Raw genomic sequence first — 19793 nt, 5'->3', positions numbered from 1 at the left:
ACACATACACACACGTATGCTACTACTTTTTATATATAGATAAATAAAAATAAATGTAATTTTAAGAGTTCATTTATTCAATATGTTAATTAGTGTTGGGACGATTATTAGGAATTGAATAAATCGGAACTTTTTGTTGTATCAGACTCATTTTACAATCAAAAACATTTTAACCCTATTTCCGATTCCAAAAACAATTCATTTAACTTTTTCTTGACAGTAAAAAAAATATGAAAATTTACAACATAAGTTTAAGGGCCAAAGAGCGCCGGTGTTCAATCCTATTCGCAAATGTATGTAAACTCTAAGGAGTCTAATTTAATTTTCATTAGGGAAATTATGGTTAGTAATGGTCTAGAGTTCACTTGCCTAACCTCTTATAAAACCCTTTGAAAGACTTGCAAACATTTTTTTTAAGGTAGTTACCACTTATTAAGGCCCAAAGGCAGTTCAAAGATAAGGGTTAATGAATGTAAGGTGGTGTTAATGCTAGAACCCCATCTTCCAACGTAGACCCCTACTACCAGGTCTCCTTCTCCAATATCAGGGGTCTACGTACCAACCTTCCAGAGGTTGAAACCCAATTACAGGAGACGAAACCAGACATATTCTTTCTAAGTGAAACTGGAATAGGGCCGACCACTTCCCTAGATGAGTTCATAATTAACGGATACTCTAACTTAACAGTTAAATCTGACCCCCAAGATCGCCATGGGCATGGAATATGTGCCTACATTAAAGATGGCTTCCCGTGTGGCAGGGATATCTCTAGAGAAGATCCTAATTTACCCTATATGTGCTTCCAAGTTGCACTTGCTTACACCACTGCATTTATATTTGCCCTCTATCGGCCCCATAACAGCGGAGTTACTATCTTTAAGAGTATATCTGAGAAAATCTGAGAACCAGATCCTGTCTGCACATCCCTCGGCTAACATCCACATCTTTGGTGACTTCAATGTTCATAACGTGGAATGGCTGACCCATTCAAATAAGACAGATGATGAGGGGAGGTTCTGCCATGATTTTGCCATCGCTTATGACCTTACTCAGATTGTTCGCGAACCCACCCGTGTGCCCGATACTACTGGTCAATATGTAAGGCTCCTAGACTTTTTTCTCTCAACTTCCCCTGAGCTATGTTCATGTTCCGTTCATTCTCCTCTAGGATCCTCCGATCACTCCGTCGTATCAGTTAAGATAAAAATGAAATGTAAGAAGTCCCCAGACGTACCCCTCCACCGTACTGTATACCGATACTCTATGGCTGACTGGGATAGCTTCCGTACATTCATATCTGATTTACCTCAGCATTCCATGTTTAAAAAGGATGTCCTCTATAGTATCAGATCTGACCGAATGGTTAATTGTAGGCATAGACCAATTCATACCATCTAAAAAATTCTAACAAAAACCTTACAGCCAGCCATGGTTCTCCCCAGAATGTGCTGCTGCTATCGCGCACAGAAATCACTTTTTCCATAGCTACCAACGTAATAGATGCACTGACACTAAAGCTGCTTTCAGGAATACCAACAACCACTGTAAAAGTGTAATAAAAAATGCAAGAGAGCTATATGCCCAGTCTGTTAAATCCAAAGTAGCTGATCAGCGGCTTGGTTCCTACCAGTTTTGGCAAATAACAAATAGGATCCTGAACAGAAGTGTGCGTTCTATCCCAACCATTATCAATGGACCAGAGGTCATCTCGTCAGCATCAGACAAGGCCAAACTATTTGCCAAGAACTTTGCAGCTAATTCTACCCTATGCGACGAAGGCCATCAACTCCCCATATTTCCTCCTATAAAACAGAACACGCTAGGTAACATACAAATATCTGTGCATGAGGTTGCCAAGCTAATCGAGAACCTTGATTCCAGTAAAGCAACTGGCCCTGACGGCATCCCAATTATAGTGTTAAAAAAGCTTCAACCAGAACTTGCTCCCATACTTACGAAACTGTTTAGCGTTGCCTTAAGGAGAAGTGCTTTCCGACTCCCTGGAAAACCTCATCAGTATGCCCTGTATTTAAGAATTCAGGTGATAAGTCATCTCCCTCTCAGTACAGACCAATAAGTCTCCTGTGTGTGATGAGTAAGTTGCTGGAATCTATATTAAATAGAGAAATAGTCAACCACCTTAGCAGAAATAACCTTCTTAGTGACACACAATATGGTTTCCGTTCTGCAGCAGATGTGCTAACGGTTATATCTCACAGGATTAGTGAATCTCTTTACAAAGGCTTCCTTTCTAGGGCAATTGCTCTTGACATATCAAAGGCCTTCAATAAGGTATGGCATAAGGGCCTACTTCACAAAATTTCCAGCTACGGTATCACTGGAAATGTTTTCTCAATCATTAAATCATTTCTCTCCGATAGGCTCATAAGAGTAGTGGTCGATGGACAAAAATCAGAGGCCTGCAGTATTAATGCTGGAGTCCCTCAAGGGTCAATCCTGGGCCCAACTCTCTTCCTGATCTACATCAATGATCTCCCTAAACACATACTTAAATCATTCGTTGACATCTATACTGATGACACAACCATCTACGGCAACACATCAAAGGCTGTAAATGACAAAGTTCTCTCTGATTCTCTCTCCTCTGATCTCGAGCGCGTGGTTCAGTGGGGGAAGACGTGGCTGGTTACCTTTAATGCATCTAAAACCAAACTCCTATCCTTACATCATCGACACTCTGATCCCCATCTGGCATCAATTGAAATGGATGGCTCTCTAGGAGAAGCCCCATGTTTTGACAAGCTTCTGGGTTTGTCCTTTACTCCCGATCTGAAATGGAACACGTACATCAAGTCTGTTGCCAAGGTCGCTGGAAAGATGGTGGGATCCTTCTACAGCTCCAGAAGATATCTCACTACTGATGCAATTCTCTATCTATATAAAAGCCAAGTACATCCAAGGATGGAATACTGCTGCCATATCTGGACAGAAGCTGCTTAAAAACAGCCTATCCTGCCTTGACAGAGTACAAAATAGACTTCGTGGCTTAGTGGGGGATGCCCTTTTCTCTACCCTGCAACCTCTCTCTCCCATAGAAAGACGTTGCGAGCCTATCCTTGTTTTATTGTTATTTCCATGGCAGGTGCTTGTTTGAACTCCAATCTCTGGCCCTCCCCCTCGCCAATCCTTCACGAAAAACACCCGTCTTGCTGAATCCACTGTAAAAAATTTCCCCCACTGTTTATCTGTGCCTAAATCAAAACGTGGATTCCATGAACAAAGCTTCTTTCTTAGAACTGCACGCCTGTGGAACTCTGTTCCGTCTGCCTGCTTCCCACCTGACTACAACTTGGATGTCTTTAAGTCCAATGTTAACAAATTCCTAATGAACCGCCCTCTTAAGTAAACACTTCATTAAATCTCCACACTAACGTACTGTACTTGCAATAACCCTTATCCCTGAGTGGCTTCCGGGCCTTGATAAGTGGTGATCACCATGTAAAAAAAAAAAAAAAAAAAGGCTTAACAAGAACTTGTTTACATTGGACTTAACATAACTTACTGTAATCTGCTGGGAAACAGACCAATGGAACAGTGTTTCATATGCGGCAGTTTTAGGAAAGAAGCTTTGTTCATGGAACCGGCATTTAGAATTAGTCATAGATTGTTGATAGTGGTTGTAGCTAGTCATGTGTTTTTTTGTGAAAGTTTGCAAGGATTGGAACTAAGTGGAGCACTTGCCATGAAAATAATTATAGAACATGGACAGGCCTACAACGTCTCTTCTGTGGGAAATAATTTTTAAGGCAATTATCTATGAACACATTCAAAAGAAAAAAATAAACAATTATTTTAGAATTTAGAATGCGAAAGATAGTTGTGCATATAAATTTAACATTAAACGATCCTCCAGTTTTAGGTCATTCAAACTTTTTAGGGCAAATAACTAAATTCTTTGTCACTACAGTAAATCCAACTACCAAACTCCTAAAACCTTGTGTTATTGTTTCATTTTTTTGTATTAACACCCAGACTTGGGGTTAATACAGGGTGACCCCCCAAAAAAACAAAAGCTAAATGGAGGCCATCTAGAACATATGCTCTAGAACGGAGAAAAAAAAGGCCAAAGACCCTAGTGTTTTGGTGTGATGTTTTGAATATAATAAACTAGTTATGACCAAAGTTTCATTTCATTCGGACAAAACACTAAGAAATGGGGCCTAATTAAAGTTGGGGCCCGTTTTTTTTTGGTCATCCTGTAGTAGGAAGTAAATCTCTCTTTCAAGATGTTTAGAATGAACATATTCTAAAGTTTGATCAGGAATATTAACATGGTCACAATTTAAAACAAGTAAAAGTTACATCTCTTTAAAATAGCAATACCAGAAACTATAACGTTCAGCGCTAGACAAGGCGCACACTGCTACTTAATTTGACACTCATAGTCTTGTAATCAATAATAAGTACATTTCTCCTACTTCTAGCAAAATACAATTTATATAACTGGATTCACAATAAAATTTACTTTAAAATGGTATTTTAATATTTTTGTTGGGATTTGTATATTCAAAGAAATCACTATTTAAATCTGACTTCACGATGAAACCTCTCAGCATAGCATGCCCGCTGACGGTAGATGGCTTTTTGCAAATAAGCGGTCGGAGTGTGTTCACATAAATACTCGAAGCGGAAGTTGTACCTGTTGACAACATTTAGTTGTTTTAGCTAATCAGGGAGAAGAATTGTTTTTGCTACAGAATTTGAACACAACACATGCGCCTTTTCAGTCAAATGTTAGAATATTTCAAAGTTGACGTTTTGTAATATAAAGATTAGTAAAGATAGAAACTGTGTTCAAACACTATTTAATAGTGAAAATATTGATTTCTTTTGTTCTAAAATTTGAAAAGAATTGGATAAAACTTTTTATGCTAGATTCGTTAGAAATACTGACAAGTGCTTATAAATATGAGAATTTTTGTGCGTCATCGTCCACACAAAAAAAATCTGTAAACACGCGTTCATCAACTTATGAACAAAGTATTCATTTAGCATTACAAGCATATGCTGTATTTTCGTGGACATCGGCAATATTACATACCTAATGTGCTTCAACAAGTCATATCTTTTTTTATTTGTGGGTCAATTTTTAAAAAAATTATATTGATAGAAAGAGAATAAAATAAGTATTCCAATGATGTTAATTTACTTTTCTTTTATGCGTTCAATGTTTTTATGCTCCAAGTTAAAAATGAAAAAATGGTAAAAAATGACGGCAGCAAAAAAGGAAACTGTTTTTTTTTTCAATATTTACATTTTATACGTTACGTTTGAATACATATGCACGGGGTTAAATTTGATTGGATATGGCTATAATTTTACAGGCTATATAAACATGGAAGTTCATCTCTACTGGTGTTTGATTTTTATTTTTACGATCACAGGAAGCAAAGTTACAACCAAGCAAGGTTGATGAAGAATATTTCAAAATTGATGAGATAAATCGGCATATATCATCCATTTTCATATAGATAATAGTTTCAGAATTATTTTCATGTATAATATGTAAATATTTGATAATTATTAATTGTGCAGAAATTTCTTTAAAATGTTATCTTTTATAGAAATTAACAGAAAAACGTCTCGCTAAGCGCTAATGCTAACATAATGGGCTGAACTGACTAAAGCATTCTCTTAAAAATAGAAAACTGTTTTTCTGCTTTCGTCTTACTAGACTGGTTATATTTTTATTCTGAGTTTATCAATTTTAAAAAATTATTTTCAAGTTTTTCAAATTTGATTTCCAAACAATACTATATTTTTCGCGTTCACTGTTTTTTTTTTTATTTTTCAGATTTTTTAAAGAAGTCTTAACATCGTTTGTTTTGCATCACGTTCATTTTTTTTTTTCCATCACGTTCGTGTTTTTTTGTTTTTTTTGTTTTTCCGATTTGAGGAAATTTTAACATGGTTCATTTGCATCACGTTCGTTTTTTTTGTATTTTTTTGCAGATTTTTTTAAAGAAGTTTTAACAATGTTTTTTTGTTTATTTAATATTTAAACAGGGTTATTACTTTGCTTATTCTTTTGTTTTAATTTAACCCCCCCCCCAACCTACACACCTCTACACACCCGGGCAATGCCGGGTATCCCCGCTAATAACAAATGAAAGGTACTTATGCACTTATGCTACCATGCTGAAATAATGTTATTCATAAACCCATTCTTAACATGGGGAACAAAGGGTGTTTTGTTAACTTAGCTGTACTTTCGCCTAACAATTAAATAAAAAAGATATTGTGAAACTTGAATTTATTTTTGACTCATTGTCAAAACCATTTTTCCGAATCTGTAAAACAACTCCTTTTTTTTTAACTGAGGATATCTAAATAATAATATTATTAATAATAATAATAATTAGGCAGTTCGATAAAGAATTTCATTGTGATGCATTTTGTAAATTTTTACCTTGTTTCCACCATAACATTTTTCTTTAAAATGACTACCTTTTAAGGTTTTCGGGTATGCTGAAAACGAATATCGAATTTAAATTTTCCACAAATAAGTAGCTTTCTGAATATTAAGCAATGTCATTTCTTACGTTATTGCTGGTGGCCGTCTTGGTATGCATGTTTGCGCATAGTTTCTAGTGTTGAGTTTGCGCACTTGCGCATACCCAGATGGCTACCAGCAATAAGAAACATAAGAAATGATATTGCTTAGTATCTGGAAAACTACTTATTTGCAGAAAATTTAAATGTGATATTTGTCTTCAGCATACCCTAAAAACTATAGAAGTAATCATTTTAAATGTTAAATTACTGTTTTATTTCTTTGTTTACATAATTGAATTTTCAGTGAACCAACAGTAGAAATGACAAAAATTACCATCAACTGGTGAATCAACTTGTTGCTTATCAGGATTCCTGGTATCCTGGTATGGTAATTCCATCTCAAATCATCCAGAAAAAAACATCTTTGACACCTTTACCCCTCATATTTTTTCCAAACTTTCACCATATGTTGGTATCATAAAAACTAGGGAATCCTGAAAATTTGAGCTTTTAACTCTAAGCGGTTCTGGAAATATCGCAATTTTGGTATTTTACGTATATTGCATTGAGGCACAAATTCGGGAAATTAAGAAATTACATTTTTGGGCATAAATCAATTTCTAGACTAGGTAGAACCTTGAAAATTTGCATGGACAAGTTTTTCCACATAAGGAATCCAAAAATCACATTTAAAACCTCTGAAAATGAACTTTTTCTCAGTTATTGAACTTTTAAGCCCAGATTTGGGTATTGGTCTAAAGCGACCCAAAAAGACATTGGAAATTGAATATTTTTTGTTCCTAGACATTCTTGATAGTCTGAACTTAAATTCCTCCAAAAAGATGTTTCGTTCTTTCCTCATAATTGAACCTTAAAGATGGGCAGTTTTACGGGCCTCACTTCCAGACAGAGCAGTGTACAAGGAGTCACTTGACTTCACCATAAACAGGAAATCCTGAATTTTATTTTGACTTCCTGTTCCATTTTAGAAGTGGTATTGCTGCTTTCTGGTGTTTCTTTAAGTTGGCTGAAACTTGTTTGTTTTTTTGTTTGATGCAAGAATGCAAGTAGCAGGTAAAGCTAAGTAATTGGATAGCTCACAATCGAACCTCAAAAATTGGCCAATCACAGTGGACAATCCTAAATAATAAACTGCATGTGTTTGTAGCATTTATGAACCCCTAAAAATTCTCATGGCTCCCTTGTGATTAACCCATTTTTTAGGTTTAATTGTGAACTAGTGAAGAAAGAACAAAAGCCCATTTTTCTGGTAATCAATGCAGTGGGTACAGGTTCTAAGAAACGGTACCTATGCTGGGTGGGTACATTGTTTGGATTTTTTGGCACGGTAGTACATTAAAGTAAAAAAAAACTATCAACACAACATCTTATGAGTGTAAGGCAACATATGCTGTCACGGTTTTATCGTAATCCTCGTCAGAAATAATAAAGCTCCTTCCACTTGAGTTTGTTTTAGGTACGTGGATGGTACAAATGATGTTTTTGAAAGGAATAGGACACAGATCAGCACTGCGAGGCCAGTTTTACGTGGACCATGGGGGTGCATGAACTGAACATCAACATCACCTTCATTGAGGTTTACTTTCTGCACCAATCCAACCCACCAGAACGAGTTGTACACACGTCGAAGGAACAACATCCCAATGTCAACATGAGTGGAGATTTTAAAGTCGTGAATGTCAACAAATGAATTGTCCTCACTACAGAGTTTGTGTCCGATCTTGCATTCTGATTGTGGAACAAAATGGTGATTACTTCTCGTCCCGGGTACTGTTTTCCCATCCATAAACCTCTTCTCCATTCTATCTCTCACTTCAACCATGTCTTCCTTGTCGATTCCAAAGAACACAATGGACTTCATTTCAGCTTGACACACTTCCAGTACTGCTTTGTAAGTTAGAATCTGGTTGTTCAATGGTTTCTGCAAGCTTCGCTTTGCTGCATGCCGTTTAACAGCACCACCAATCCCATCACAAGGGAATTTCCCATGGCTGGTTGCAAGAAATATCCATTCAGCGTTGATACCGTAATCATCTTTGTGGCAGCACAGATTAAGAAAGTTTTTAAAGTTCTTATATTGGCCACCACAACCATCTGAAACATAGTAGATCTTGTTGATACTAGTGAGATGTTGTTTAATGAAATCTGTCATCATGCTCTGTATTTTGTGGACAAAGCAAGTGTCATGTGTATTGTCGTCAGAGATGAAACATAGCGAGTGATGCTGTAGAACTCCCACTTCCTCTTTGTAGTATATTACAAGGAGGTGAAGTGTGCAGTACTCTTTGCTCCAGTGAATCCCAATAAATAATTTTGAAGATGCTTCTACAGTATAAATATACATATCCATATATTTTTTTTTATCAGACACTGTGCATGTTTTATGAACATCCACCGATGCCGACAGTTTTGTATAAACAGTTAAAACATAAACCAAGCTTATTTGTGGAAAAGATTACAACATTTAGCAAAACAGTTATACACATAAATAGACATATACATATTTGTTATAGGACGTCATTATTAAAAGAAAAGATTTTTAAGTTGTCAATGAAAAAAAAATTGGTTTTCAATGTTTCAAAAAAGTCAGTGTCAAAGTTTTACAAACTGATACACAGTAGTAGTTAAGTTAGAGTTTCTAAAAATAGCACAAAGAGTTTTGTATTAAGAATGCCTGATTGGTAGATATTAAATAAACATTTTTTTAAACTAATAACAATTTATTTAATTTAAAAAAAAAGAAAAAAACAAAATAAATATACATCATTTTAGTGCATATAAAATCATTTAAACTGTTTTTAACTTCTAGGGTATTATTGATAGAAATATTTTCAATTAATTTTTAAAAATTATTCGATACTTTTTAAACTAAATTCATTTTTTACAAAACATTCTACAAAAATGCCATTTAGTTTTTTTTTTTTTTTAAACAAACTCCCCAACCTTCATAAAAAATTCAGTGGGTGTAGGATAAGATTTAAAAAGAAAAATCTTTCTTGAATTTATGTTCTTCACATGAAGTAAAAATATGCATGTATTAGTTTTTTCATTTTAAAATAATTTTAATTTATGGTGGGGTGAGTACAAAAACAAATTCAACCCTAAGAAAAAAGAATAAAAACCTATTTACTGTTCATTAATTTTGTAATATCTAGTAAATGTTTAAATGATGGGGGAGAGGTCTGACAGAAAATAAAGCAGGTTATGTAAGAACAGTGTTGAAAGTTATAGCAGAAAATAAACTTGAAGTTATTGCAATTGAACATGGCCACACTGAAGGCATTATTTCTGTTATTAAATTTGCTCTTTCAAAAGTGGAGTTAGTGCACTGATGATGAAACGTTTCATCGAGAATTGTTGGGTTTTGTGCAGATGAGGCAAATGGAAATACTGGACAGAGGAATGATGTTGTGACACTGTTAAGTTCCCCATCTCATAGACTTCTACTGCACAACACATTGGCTTGAATTATCCCCATTGAAATCCCATGCACTCTTTCGATGTCTGTCAACATTAGATATGGAAGACTTACTACTTCAAGAACAAGCGAGAACTTAAAATTATTGGAGATGAGCTAAAAGAAAGAATTTACTTGATAGTGCCAGTAAAGGATATCAGCTGGGTTCCCCACCCCATGTAGACAGGGCAATAAGAGTCTTTTTTTCAAGGAAAGTCCTGTTTTTAGATCAAAGAAAAACTAAAGAACCATATTGGTTCTACAGTTGACATTACAATTAAAGAACTGGAATCAAGATTTCAAAATCTGTTGGGAACAAACAAAAGTGTAAATACTGAACATGTGGTGAAAAGCTTCATTAACGTGTTTATGTACAATCATGACACACGGCCAGAATGTAAAAAAAGAACTGACCAATTTTGTAAATTATGAAATACATTATTTTTTAATGGTTTGGAAAACTTCTGGTACTTTCAGGATGCAATATAGAAGTTTTTTTGTTTTTGTTTTTTGTTTTTTTACATGGAGTTCACCACTTATCAAGACCCAATTGGTAAGGTGTCATTACTTTGGGGCGGTTCATCAGGAATTTGTTTGTGTTGGACTTGAAGACATCCAGGTTGAAGTCGGGAGGAAAACAGGCAAGCGGAACAGAGTTCCACAGGTGTGCAGTTCTAAGAAAGAAGCTTTGTTCATGGTATCTACGTTTTGATTTAGGCACAGATAGGGAGTGGGGAACATTATTGACGGTGGTTTCAGCTAGTCAGGTGTTTTTTGAGAAAGATTGGCGAGGGGGGACCAGAGAATGGAGCTCAGACGAGCACCTGCCATGGAAGTAACGATAGAACAATCACAGGCTCGCTACGTTTCTTCTGTGGGAAAGAGGTTGCAGGGTAGAGAAAAGGGCATCCCCCACCAAGCCACGGAGTCTATTTTGTACTCCGTCAAGGCAGGATAGGCTGTTTTTTGCAGCCCCCGCCCAGATGTGGCAGCAGTACTCCATCTTTGGACATACTTGGCTCTTATATAGATAGAGAATTGCATCATTAGTGAGATATCTTCTGGAGCGGTGGAAGGATCCCACCATTTTCCCAGCGACCTTGGCCAGAGACTTGATGTATGTGTTCCATTTAAGATCAGGTGTAAAGGTCAAACCCAGGAAATGAGGACTGAGGGACAAAAAAGGAGAAGCGAGAGTTACTGGAGCTGCCGATAACACATCCACTGCATTATCTACTCTCCATTAAAAAAAAAAAAAAAAAAACGGTAAGAGAGACTTATTTATATCTACTTAGTATAAGTCCTTTGCCCATTCCCAGTTTAGAATAGTATTTGACGATAGTCTCCCCTCCCATATTAATCCGTGGAAGTTTCTTTTTTTTTTCTTTTTTTTTTTTGCTGCGCTTTTGGTTCCTTGTGATAGAATCTTTGAGATTAAACTTATAATTACGTTTCAATAATGCAACTTCTGAGGTCAACTTATGTTTTTAGATTGGGGCCACCTTATTTAAAGGCTAGTTTAGGATAATACCAGACGTATTTAGCAAAAAAGTTTAAAACACGAGTAATAAGACATGATAGGTAATGTTAAGGAGTTTCAATTTTTAGTAAGACTGCAATAAGAGAACAAAAATAAATAAATTATATATAATACCCAAAAATTGCCAAAATTAAGACAGGATACATTTCAACAGTTATGGATAAAGTTTTTAACTTAGCTATGAAGGCACCGACTCTTTCTTCCAAGGTCATCTCAAAAACTGACTAGTAGCTAGCACGCTTGGGGTGTTCTGGTACTTAAGAGATGTGGTGGGTGTGGGGGTTAAATGGTTTTAACTTTTTTTTTTCCATTATTTTATTTATTTATTTATTTATTTTATTTTTTTTTGCTTTTGGTTCCTTGTGATAGAACCTTCGAGATTAAACTTATAATTACGTTTCAATAATGCAACTTCTGAGGTCAGCTTATGTTTTTAGATTAGGGGCACCTTATTTAAAGGCTAGTTTAGGATAATACCAGACGTATTTAACAAAAAAGGTTTAAAACACGAATAATAAGACATGAGAGGTAATGTTAAGGACTTTCAATTTTTAGTTGTTCATACAGAATGGAAACACATTGAATTCTTTGTTGCAAATAATTTCAGGGACAAATTTAAATATGATTAAAGATTAATTCTCTTTTATTACTGAACAAAAAGCCTTTCTTTCCTATCCGGTTACTTGGCTTTACCTGCTACTTGCATCCTTGTATCAAACAAAAATACGAACAAAATAGTTTCAGCCAACTTAAAGAAACACCAGAAAGCAGCAATACCACTTCTTAAATGAACAGGAAGTCAAAATAAAATTCAGGGTTTCTTGTTTATGGTGAAATCAAGTGACTCCTTGTTCACTGCTCTGTCTGGAAGTGAAACTTATAAAAGTGCTATTACGAATTTCATTATTATTAATGTAAATAGACAATAATAACAACACATTCGTGAGTTCGTAATAAAAATAATAATAATAAGGCATTCATGAAATACAATGTACATTAAAATATGTAGGCCCTGGGTTAGGTACACCTTGCTGAAATAAAAATATGGGGAGTTTCTTTCAAAACCAGAAATAAACAATAGACAACAAACAGCATATGAGAATAACAGAAAACACGACATGCAACGGTAATATTTTCAAAATTAAATTTTATTATAAAACAATGACTAACTATGGTAGGAGAAGAATAATGCAATTAAGTGAAAATAAAAAGAAAACAAATTATAAAGACAGGGAGGGATATTTTTGCTTACTATTCGAGGATGCCAACGAGAAATATATCAAAACAAAAAGTGTATCTTTAGTGCAAACAAATGATGGCAAAATGAATTCAATGTCTTAATATATGAAAGAGGGAAATATTCACGGAGATGACTTACTGAGTTTACTCTTTTTTTTCTTTTTATCTTTTCTTTCTTTTTGTTCCAAGCGGTTGGTCAAAATGTCTTTAATATCCGTCCCTCCGGATTAAAACACACATTTGTAAAGTTTGCTGCTTATCACCGTCAACGTCGCATCCTTTCGCCGTTGGTATGAAGTTTCTTCCAGGCATTATCTCCTTTTGCTGTTGGTATGGAATTTCTCCCAGGCATTACTTCGTTTCTTTCGCTGTTGGTGAAGTTTCTCTTAGGCGTCATCTCCTTTCGCTGTTGACGGGAGGGGGGGGAACAATACCTCTTATCTCGACCACATCGCTGCCTCTGTCGCTGGGGTTGGACTTTCGCACATCCGTCTGGCAGCACGGCCAATGGCGACTGTTGTACCAAAACGGCCTCTTCTCTTTTTTTTCTTTGTTTCTCTCTCTCTCTTTCTCTCCCTCTTCTCAGTATCTTTCTTAGCACCTTTCTTTCCTTTATCTTCGTTGCCTAACAACCCGCACGGGTCGATGGGTTTCTAGTCAAATGACCCGGTCATCTCGCTAGCTTGCGTGTCAAAAGACTTTTCTCACCTCTCTCTCCTTCTTTCCTATACTCACTGCCTCTTTCTCTCTCTTTTTAGGTTTAGCCTCTCCCTCTTTTTTCCTATACTTTCTTTTTCTCTCTCTCTTGAAACTATGTTCATTTGCCTTGGTGATGAAATAAAATAACAAAACAATACATTTCTCGTTGGCCCGAAATTAAATATTTCGATCTTTAATTAATTACGTAATCCAAGTCATTGATTACGTCACAGTCCCCATCTTTGAGGTTCACTTGTGAGCTAACAAGGAAAGAACCAAACACCTTTCTGGAGGAATTTAAGTTCAGACTATCAAGGATGGTCAGAAACAAAAAAAATTCAATTTCCAATAGTGCCACATGTTTTTTTGGGTCGCTTTAGACCAATACCCAAATCTGGGCTTAAAAGTTCAATAACTGAGAAAAAGTTCATTTTCAGAGGTTTTAAATGTGATTTTTGGATTCCTTATGTGGAAATGCATGCAAATTTTCAAGGTTCTACCTAGTCTAGAAATTGATTTATGCCCAAAAACGTAATTTCATAATTTCACGAATTTGCGCCTCGACTCAATATACGTAAAATACCAAAATTGCGATATTTCCAGAACCGCTTAGAGTTAAAAGCTCAAATTTTCAGAATTCCCTAGTTTTTATGATACCAACATATGGTGAAAGTTTGGAAAAAATCTGAGAGGTAAGGGTGTCATGGTCTGGATGATTTGAGATGGAATTACCCGGTACTGTGAAAGCTACATCGAGGATTAATGTAGAGTACGATTTATGGTTGCATCTCAGAAAATAGGGGTATATTTTGGGCCAGATAAAGAGGATTTACAAAATTGAGAATTGGACTGGTCATCAACGTGCAAGTTTTGGTCAACTTTGGGAATTTCCGTCTTTTACAGAAATCCAAAATCTATATGAAAAATTTTCTTCGATTTATTTCTGAGATTAATTCATATCTACTCATTTTTTTTTTTTTTTTTTCTTTGAGGGGAGTAATAAATACCGGCCATGAATGCTCTTTAGGCATTCAATGGGTACACCTCAGATTAAGCTCTCCTTTGGTGAGGAGGCAGAAAAATGCTTATTCTCAATAAAGCTATACTTAAATAGTTTTGTTCATGAATAGACACCCACTCTATGATACTAAGTGCCAGTTTAAAAAAAAAGATTGAAATTTGTACATCTTAATTTATAATTCACTACCGGGGGGGGGCATTGCCCGGGTGTTTGGAAATGTGTGTGGTTTTGGGTAAATCAAAACACCTTGGTGTTTGTGTCGGGGGGGGGGGAGTAAAATAAAAAAAAATTTTGTTAGGTAAGTATGAAGGATCGAACCCGACCCCTTGAGGCAAAGTTGGTAATTAAAGTGTGAAAAAAAACGTGTGACGTTAACTAGTAGGCCACCACGAAACACTAACGGAAACATGTTTGAATTTATTTAAGAATTTAGAATTAGCAGGTGCCTGTTTTTAATTACTGAATGAGGTCAACTTTGACTGCGGGGTAGTATTTTATTTACTGCGGGAACGCTTTTATAATTTTTTTTTTATTATTGTTTCCCCAAGATGTTGGGGGGAAACCAGCTCCCTATAAAAAGGGTATTGTCCAAATTGAATAGCAATTGTCTGATATAAGGAAAAACTCCACATTGATCAAAGCTGATCGGACATTTCCGGCGATCGCGACAGGAACAATACCGCCAGAATTAGTGTCGCTTTTATTATACAAAAATGCCTAATCCACATGTGGCGAGTGAAAAATATTGAATATTTATCTTTTCAAAGTCAAGCAAATTAAATAGACAGGCGACCTCCATTGTTAACTCGTAGATATTATGATTTAGATGTGATATAAAAAGTTTTAAGACGTTGTGAGCCGACCAATCGCTTCTCAGAAAAAAGCCTTTTACAGACATGCACAAAAAGCGAACATACATACACACATTTTCGCTTTTATATTTATAGACTAGCAGGGGTACCTGGCGTTGCCCAGGTGTTTCGAGGTGTGTGTGCTCTTAAATCAAAAAGAAACACGGGGAATAAAAAAAGTTTTGGTAATGGGTAGAATCAAACCCAAAGCCCTGAGACGAAGTTGGAAAATAAAATGTGAAAAAAATATGACACGTTAACCACTCGGCCAGCAAGAAAGAGTTACTGAAAGAAGTTTGAATTTATTTAATTAAGAAGAGAATTGACAGGTGTCCGCACTTTAAGTGGAAGTCGTAGAGTTAACATTTTGTGCAAGCATTACGACGACGACGACGTAAGTAATAGCTATTCAACAGTGAACATTTTCTGTGGGACAGTTTTTAATGAGTTCAATAACCCGATTTGTTTGTTTTTACCTAACTTTGGGGAAAAACAGCTCCCCCCGTTTATTAGGAGAGTATCTAGTCTCAAAATGAAAGCAACCGTCTGATATGACGACGGTAAGCCGACATTGACCAAACATTACATCGCTTTTTAGTGACCACAGGCCAGTGATTCTAATCGAGTTTCGCTTTTTTATACCGAAAAATTAAAGCAAACATGTGGCAATCCCAAAATGTCGAATACTTAATATTTCAAAGTCAGACAAATTAAATATACAGGCGACCCCCGTGGTATAGTCGGAGATATTATCATTTAGACAGCATATAAAAAGTTTTAAAAATGAGCGACAGCCTCGAGAAGCTGACGAAAAAAAATCCTTTCTTGGACTTACACAAAAAGCGAACATACATACATACACACATTTTCGCTTTTATATATATATATATATATATATATATATATATATATAGATGGCTTATGTTAAAGAGATACATCAGATTTGACTGCATAATCAGAAAGAGCACACAATTTTACATGAGTGCCAAGTTTCATGGGAATAGCTTGAAAAATAAATAAATGGTGGCGAAATTACAAAATTTCTTCAAATGTTGAGGTCCATAATTTAGCCCACTCTTTCTAAAGAGAAATGTCCAGAAAAGCCTAAATTTTGGCACTTAAAATTCTCATAACTTTTGAACTACTGATGATATTTGCACAATTCAAACGATTTTAAGCATCTTTTACATAGCTCTTTTCATGCAAGTTGATAAAATAACAATTACCTAAAAAAAAAATCAATTTATAATGTTAATTCATTTTTTTTTTTTTATTATTATTTAGAAAGTAAGTTTTTAATTATGTACAAGAAAAGAATATTTTAAAAAAAGATGAATTTGAAAAAGAATAACCCACAATGAACCTTGTTTTGTTGTTGTTATTCTTGGTTTTTGAGTCGCAAATAAAACATCTCAAAGTTAACGCTTTGTAAAACAAGGATAAGAAAAGATAGAAACTCTGTTCAAATGATATTTAATAGTAAAAATATTAATTTCTTTTGTCCTAAAATTTTAAAAGAACTGGATAAAAACTTTTTATGCTAGAGTCGTTAGAAATACTGACAAGCGCTTATAAACATAAGAATTTTGATGCATCGTCGTGCACAAAAAAAATCTGTAAACACGTGTTCGTCAACTAACTTACAAAGTATTCATTTTATTTTTGTTATCATTTAGAAAACATAAGTTTTAATTATGAAAAGCAAAATAATATTTAAAAAAATAAATTATTTAAAAAAGAATAACCGCCACTGACCATGCTTTTAAATAAACCACTTATCCAGTTAAATTAAAGAATAACTTTTATTATATTTGTTTTATTATCCACAGAGGTATCAAAAAGTGGCCATAAAAACAAATATATAATAAATAAATCTAACCAAAGGCAAGTTTCTTCTACCTACCTTGATAAAGTTTTGGTGTTAGGGTACAGTTTATAATGACTAACAAAACAAAACGAAAGGAAACGAGCATTGACAATTTCATAAGAATGAAAAAATGGATAAAAACTTTTTATGCTAGAGTCGTTAGAAATACTGACAAGCGCTTATAAACATAAGAATTTTGATGCATCGTCGTGCACAAAAAAAATCTGTAAGCACGTGTTCAAGTGACAATTCCCATCAAGAAAAAAATTGTAAAACCACATAAGTATGAAAAATTGTAAAAACACATAAGTATGAAAAAATGTTTAAAAATAAAATAAAAACTGAAACGTAAAATGAACTCCTATTTCTGCAGTTAACCCAAAGAAAAATTTTTTCAGTGAAAGATAAATTCTATGCGTTCATTTCTTTGTGTTGAAGGGGGCAGCTTTTTTAAGGGATTATGCATGGGTTTATGATCTTTCTTAGGGCTAGTGGAAAAAATTAAGTGAATGTCCCTAAAAATTACAATGATCCGAAAATCATTTAAATTTAACTTTATATAGAAAACTTATCTCCCATTGAAGATTCTAAAAAAAAAATTTTTCCCCCAGCAAGTTTTTCAATGTATGGCACAATCACGTTTGACACACCGGTTCCCACCAGATCACCAAAGTTAAGCAACGTTGAGCCCGGCCAGTACCAGATGGGTGACCATTTGGAAAGGCTAGACTGTATGTACCTTCTGGGAAGGTTGGGCATGGGGCCAGCACCCTCACTCTGTAAAAAGAACTCCTTGCTACAAAAGCATCTACAAAGTTGTAGATGGCCTATGCCCCTCCAGGGATTCAAGGCTATGGATGGGAGTTTTTCAATATGTTCACACGTACTAAAGAGTAAAATTTCATTTTGGAGTGGTGAATTAGCTGAGGGTGTTAATCTACCAATTTGCTATCCTAATTATTACTCGCTAGTTTTCACACAGGCCATCATCAAAAATTTCTCTTTGGGAATAATTTCTGATGTTCCCTGGAATCTGATTTTCAGTACTGTCCATCTCTTTCGATAATCTTAACAAGTGAATTTGCATTATCATTGGTTCTTGCTGATTTCTATCATCTCGATTTTATTTCTTTTTTTCATACTTTATCTTTCTTCCTCTTTTCTTCTTTTTCTCCTCTGTCTAGTTTTATTTTATCTTTTTCCTATTTCTTTCTTAAAACGGTTTATGGTGTGTAAGGAAGATAGGAAAGTTGTTTTATCAAAGAATTACTTCCTGTCCCACATCCACATACACCTTTTTAATGTTTGTTTTTGATTCTTTTCTTCTTTAAACTGAACCTGTTTTGAATGCTTTAAACTTTTTTTTTTAACACAAAATCCTTTGCTCATTCTTTTTCACAAATGCCTTATTTTAACAGAACTTAATGAATTTTTAAATTCATTAAGTTCTGTTAAAATAAGGCATTTGTGAAAATTAAGTTAAAACACCAGCTGATATTTTCAGTATAGAAATAAAAGGATTCCATCATTCACTAGCCGCTGAGAGCCTCAATGAGATTTTTCTTTTTTTAGCTATTGTGTGTGAAAAACTTAAAGAAAAAATACAATTATTTTGAAATATCAAGGTGGGGATCAGTTTCGTATATGAATTTGACCTAAAATGAATATCCATTTTAGGACAACCAAGTTTAAACATATTTTTTTTTGCTGGAGATAATGTGCATTTTTTTTTTTTTTTTTTTTTTTGGTGGATAGATTAAATGTGGTTTTACAATTTTTTTCTTGATGGGAATTGTCACTTGAACCTAGGGTTGGTTGGTAGAATTAAAGAAATTTTTTCTTTTTTAAAGGAGGGGTAGGCTTGTCATTTGGACCTAGGGTTGGAGGTAGGGTAAATAATTATTTATTCTTTTTTTAATAACTGTTTAACATGACCTTTCCCTAGAAAAAAAAAATGCATAGAATTTATCACCTGTAGCAAACATTTAAAAATGTTTTTGGTTAACTGTCCTAAACAGCTAGAATGGCTCTGAAATGGTAGATCATTCTATATTAAATTTCTAAGATGCACACATGCTGAGGCAGGTTAACAAATTGAGGGGATATGCATGATCCATCAGATTGGGAAATTAGTGGAGGGCCATGAAATTTATCTCTATTTTAGATTATTTTTCCATTCACTACAATCTATTTTATTTTCTGTGTCAATATATCAATAGCAGTATAAAATTTGAGGTGGTTAGGAGAAATTTTGTTTTTTTGTAGTAATTTCTTTTCCTTCCATTTTTGTAATTATAGGTGACATGTATGAATCAGGGGCAGAAAGTGGAAGATATTATTCAGTAAATGTACCTTTGAAAGAAGGTATTGATGATCAGAGTGAGTACATTTTTAAAAATGGTTTTTATCTTTACAAATGTTTGACATTTTTAGATTGATTATACTTTGCTTTCAAATACTGAATGGAAGAAATTTTGTTTATTTCTATATTGTTTGTCTACACAAATCTTCTTCTAGAATATAAATCTCACCTGTCTGTTTAAATGTATGTATGAGTGTCTGCCTAAAACTTTTCACAGATT

General features: G+C 34.7%; 1 protein-coding gene across 3 annotated transcripts in view; it reads left to right on the top strand.

Moving 5' to 3' along the window:
- The window catches only part of LOC145287841 (histone deacetylase 3-like), a 653483-nt gene that overhangs the window by 553354 nt on the left and 80336 nt on the right, over positions 1-19793 (top strand). For all 3 annotated transcript variants that reach the window (XM_080135715.1, XM_080135716.1, XM_080135714.1), the window contains one exon: positions 19510-19590. In XM_080135715.1, coding sequence (XP_079991841.1) covers positions 19510-19590 — 81 coding nt within the window. The remainder of the gene's footprint in view (positions 1-19509; positions 19591-19793) is intronic.

The sequence above is a fragment of the Euprymna scolopes genome, chromosome 11 (genome assembly GCF_053919585.1).
Source record: "Euprymna scolopes isolate OS-2025 chromosome 11, ASM5391958v1, whole genome shotgun sequence".
NCBI lineage: Eukaryota > Metazoa > Mollusca > Cephalopoda > Sepiida > Sepiolidae > Euprymna > Euprymna scolopes.
The sequence above is the reverse complement of the archived record's forward strand: the minus strand, read 5'-3'. Positions and strand labels throughout refer to the sequence as shown.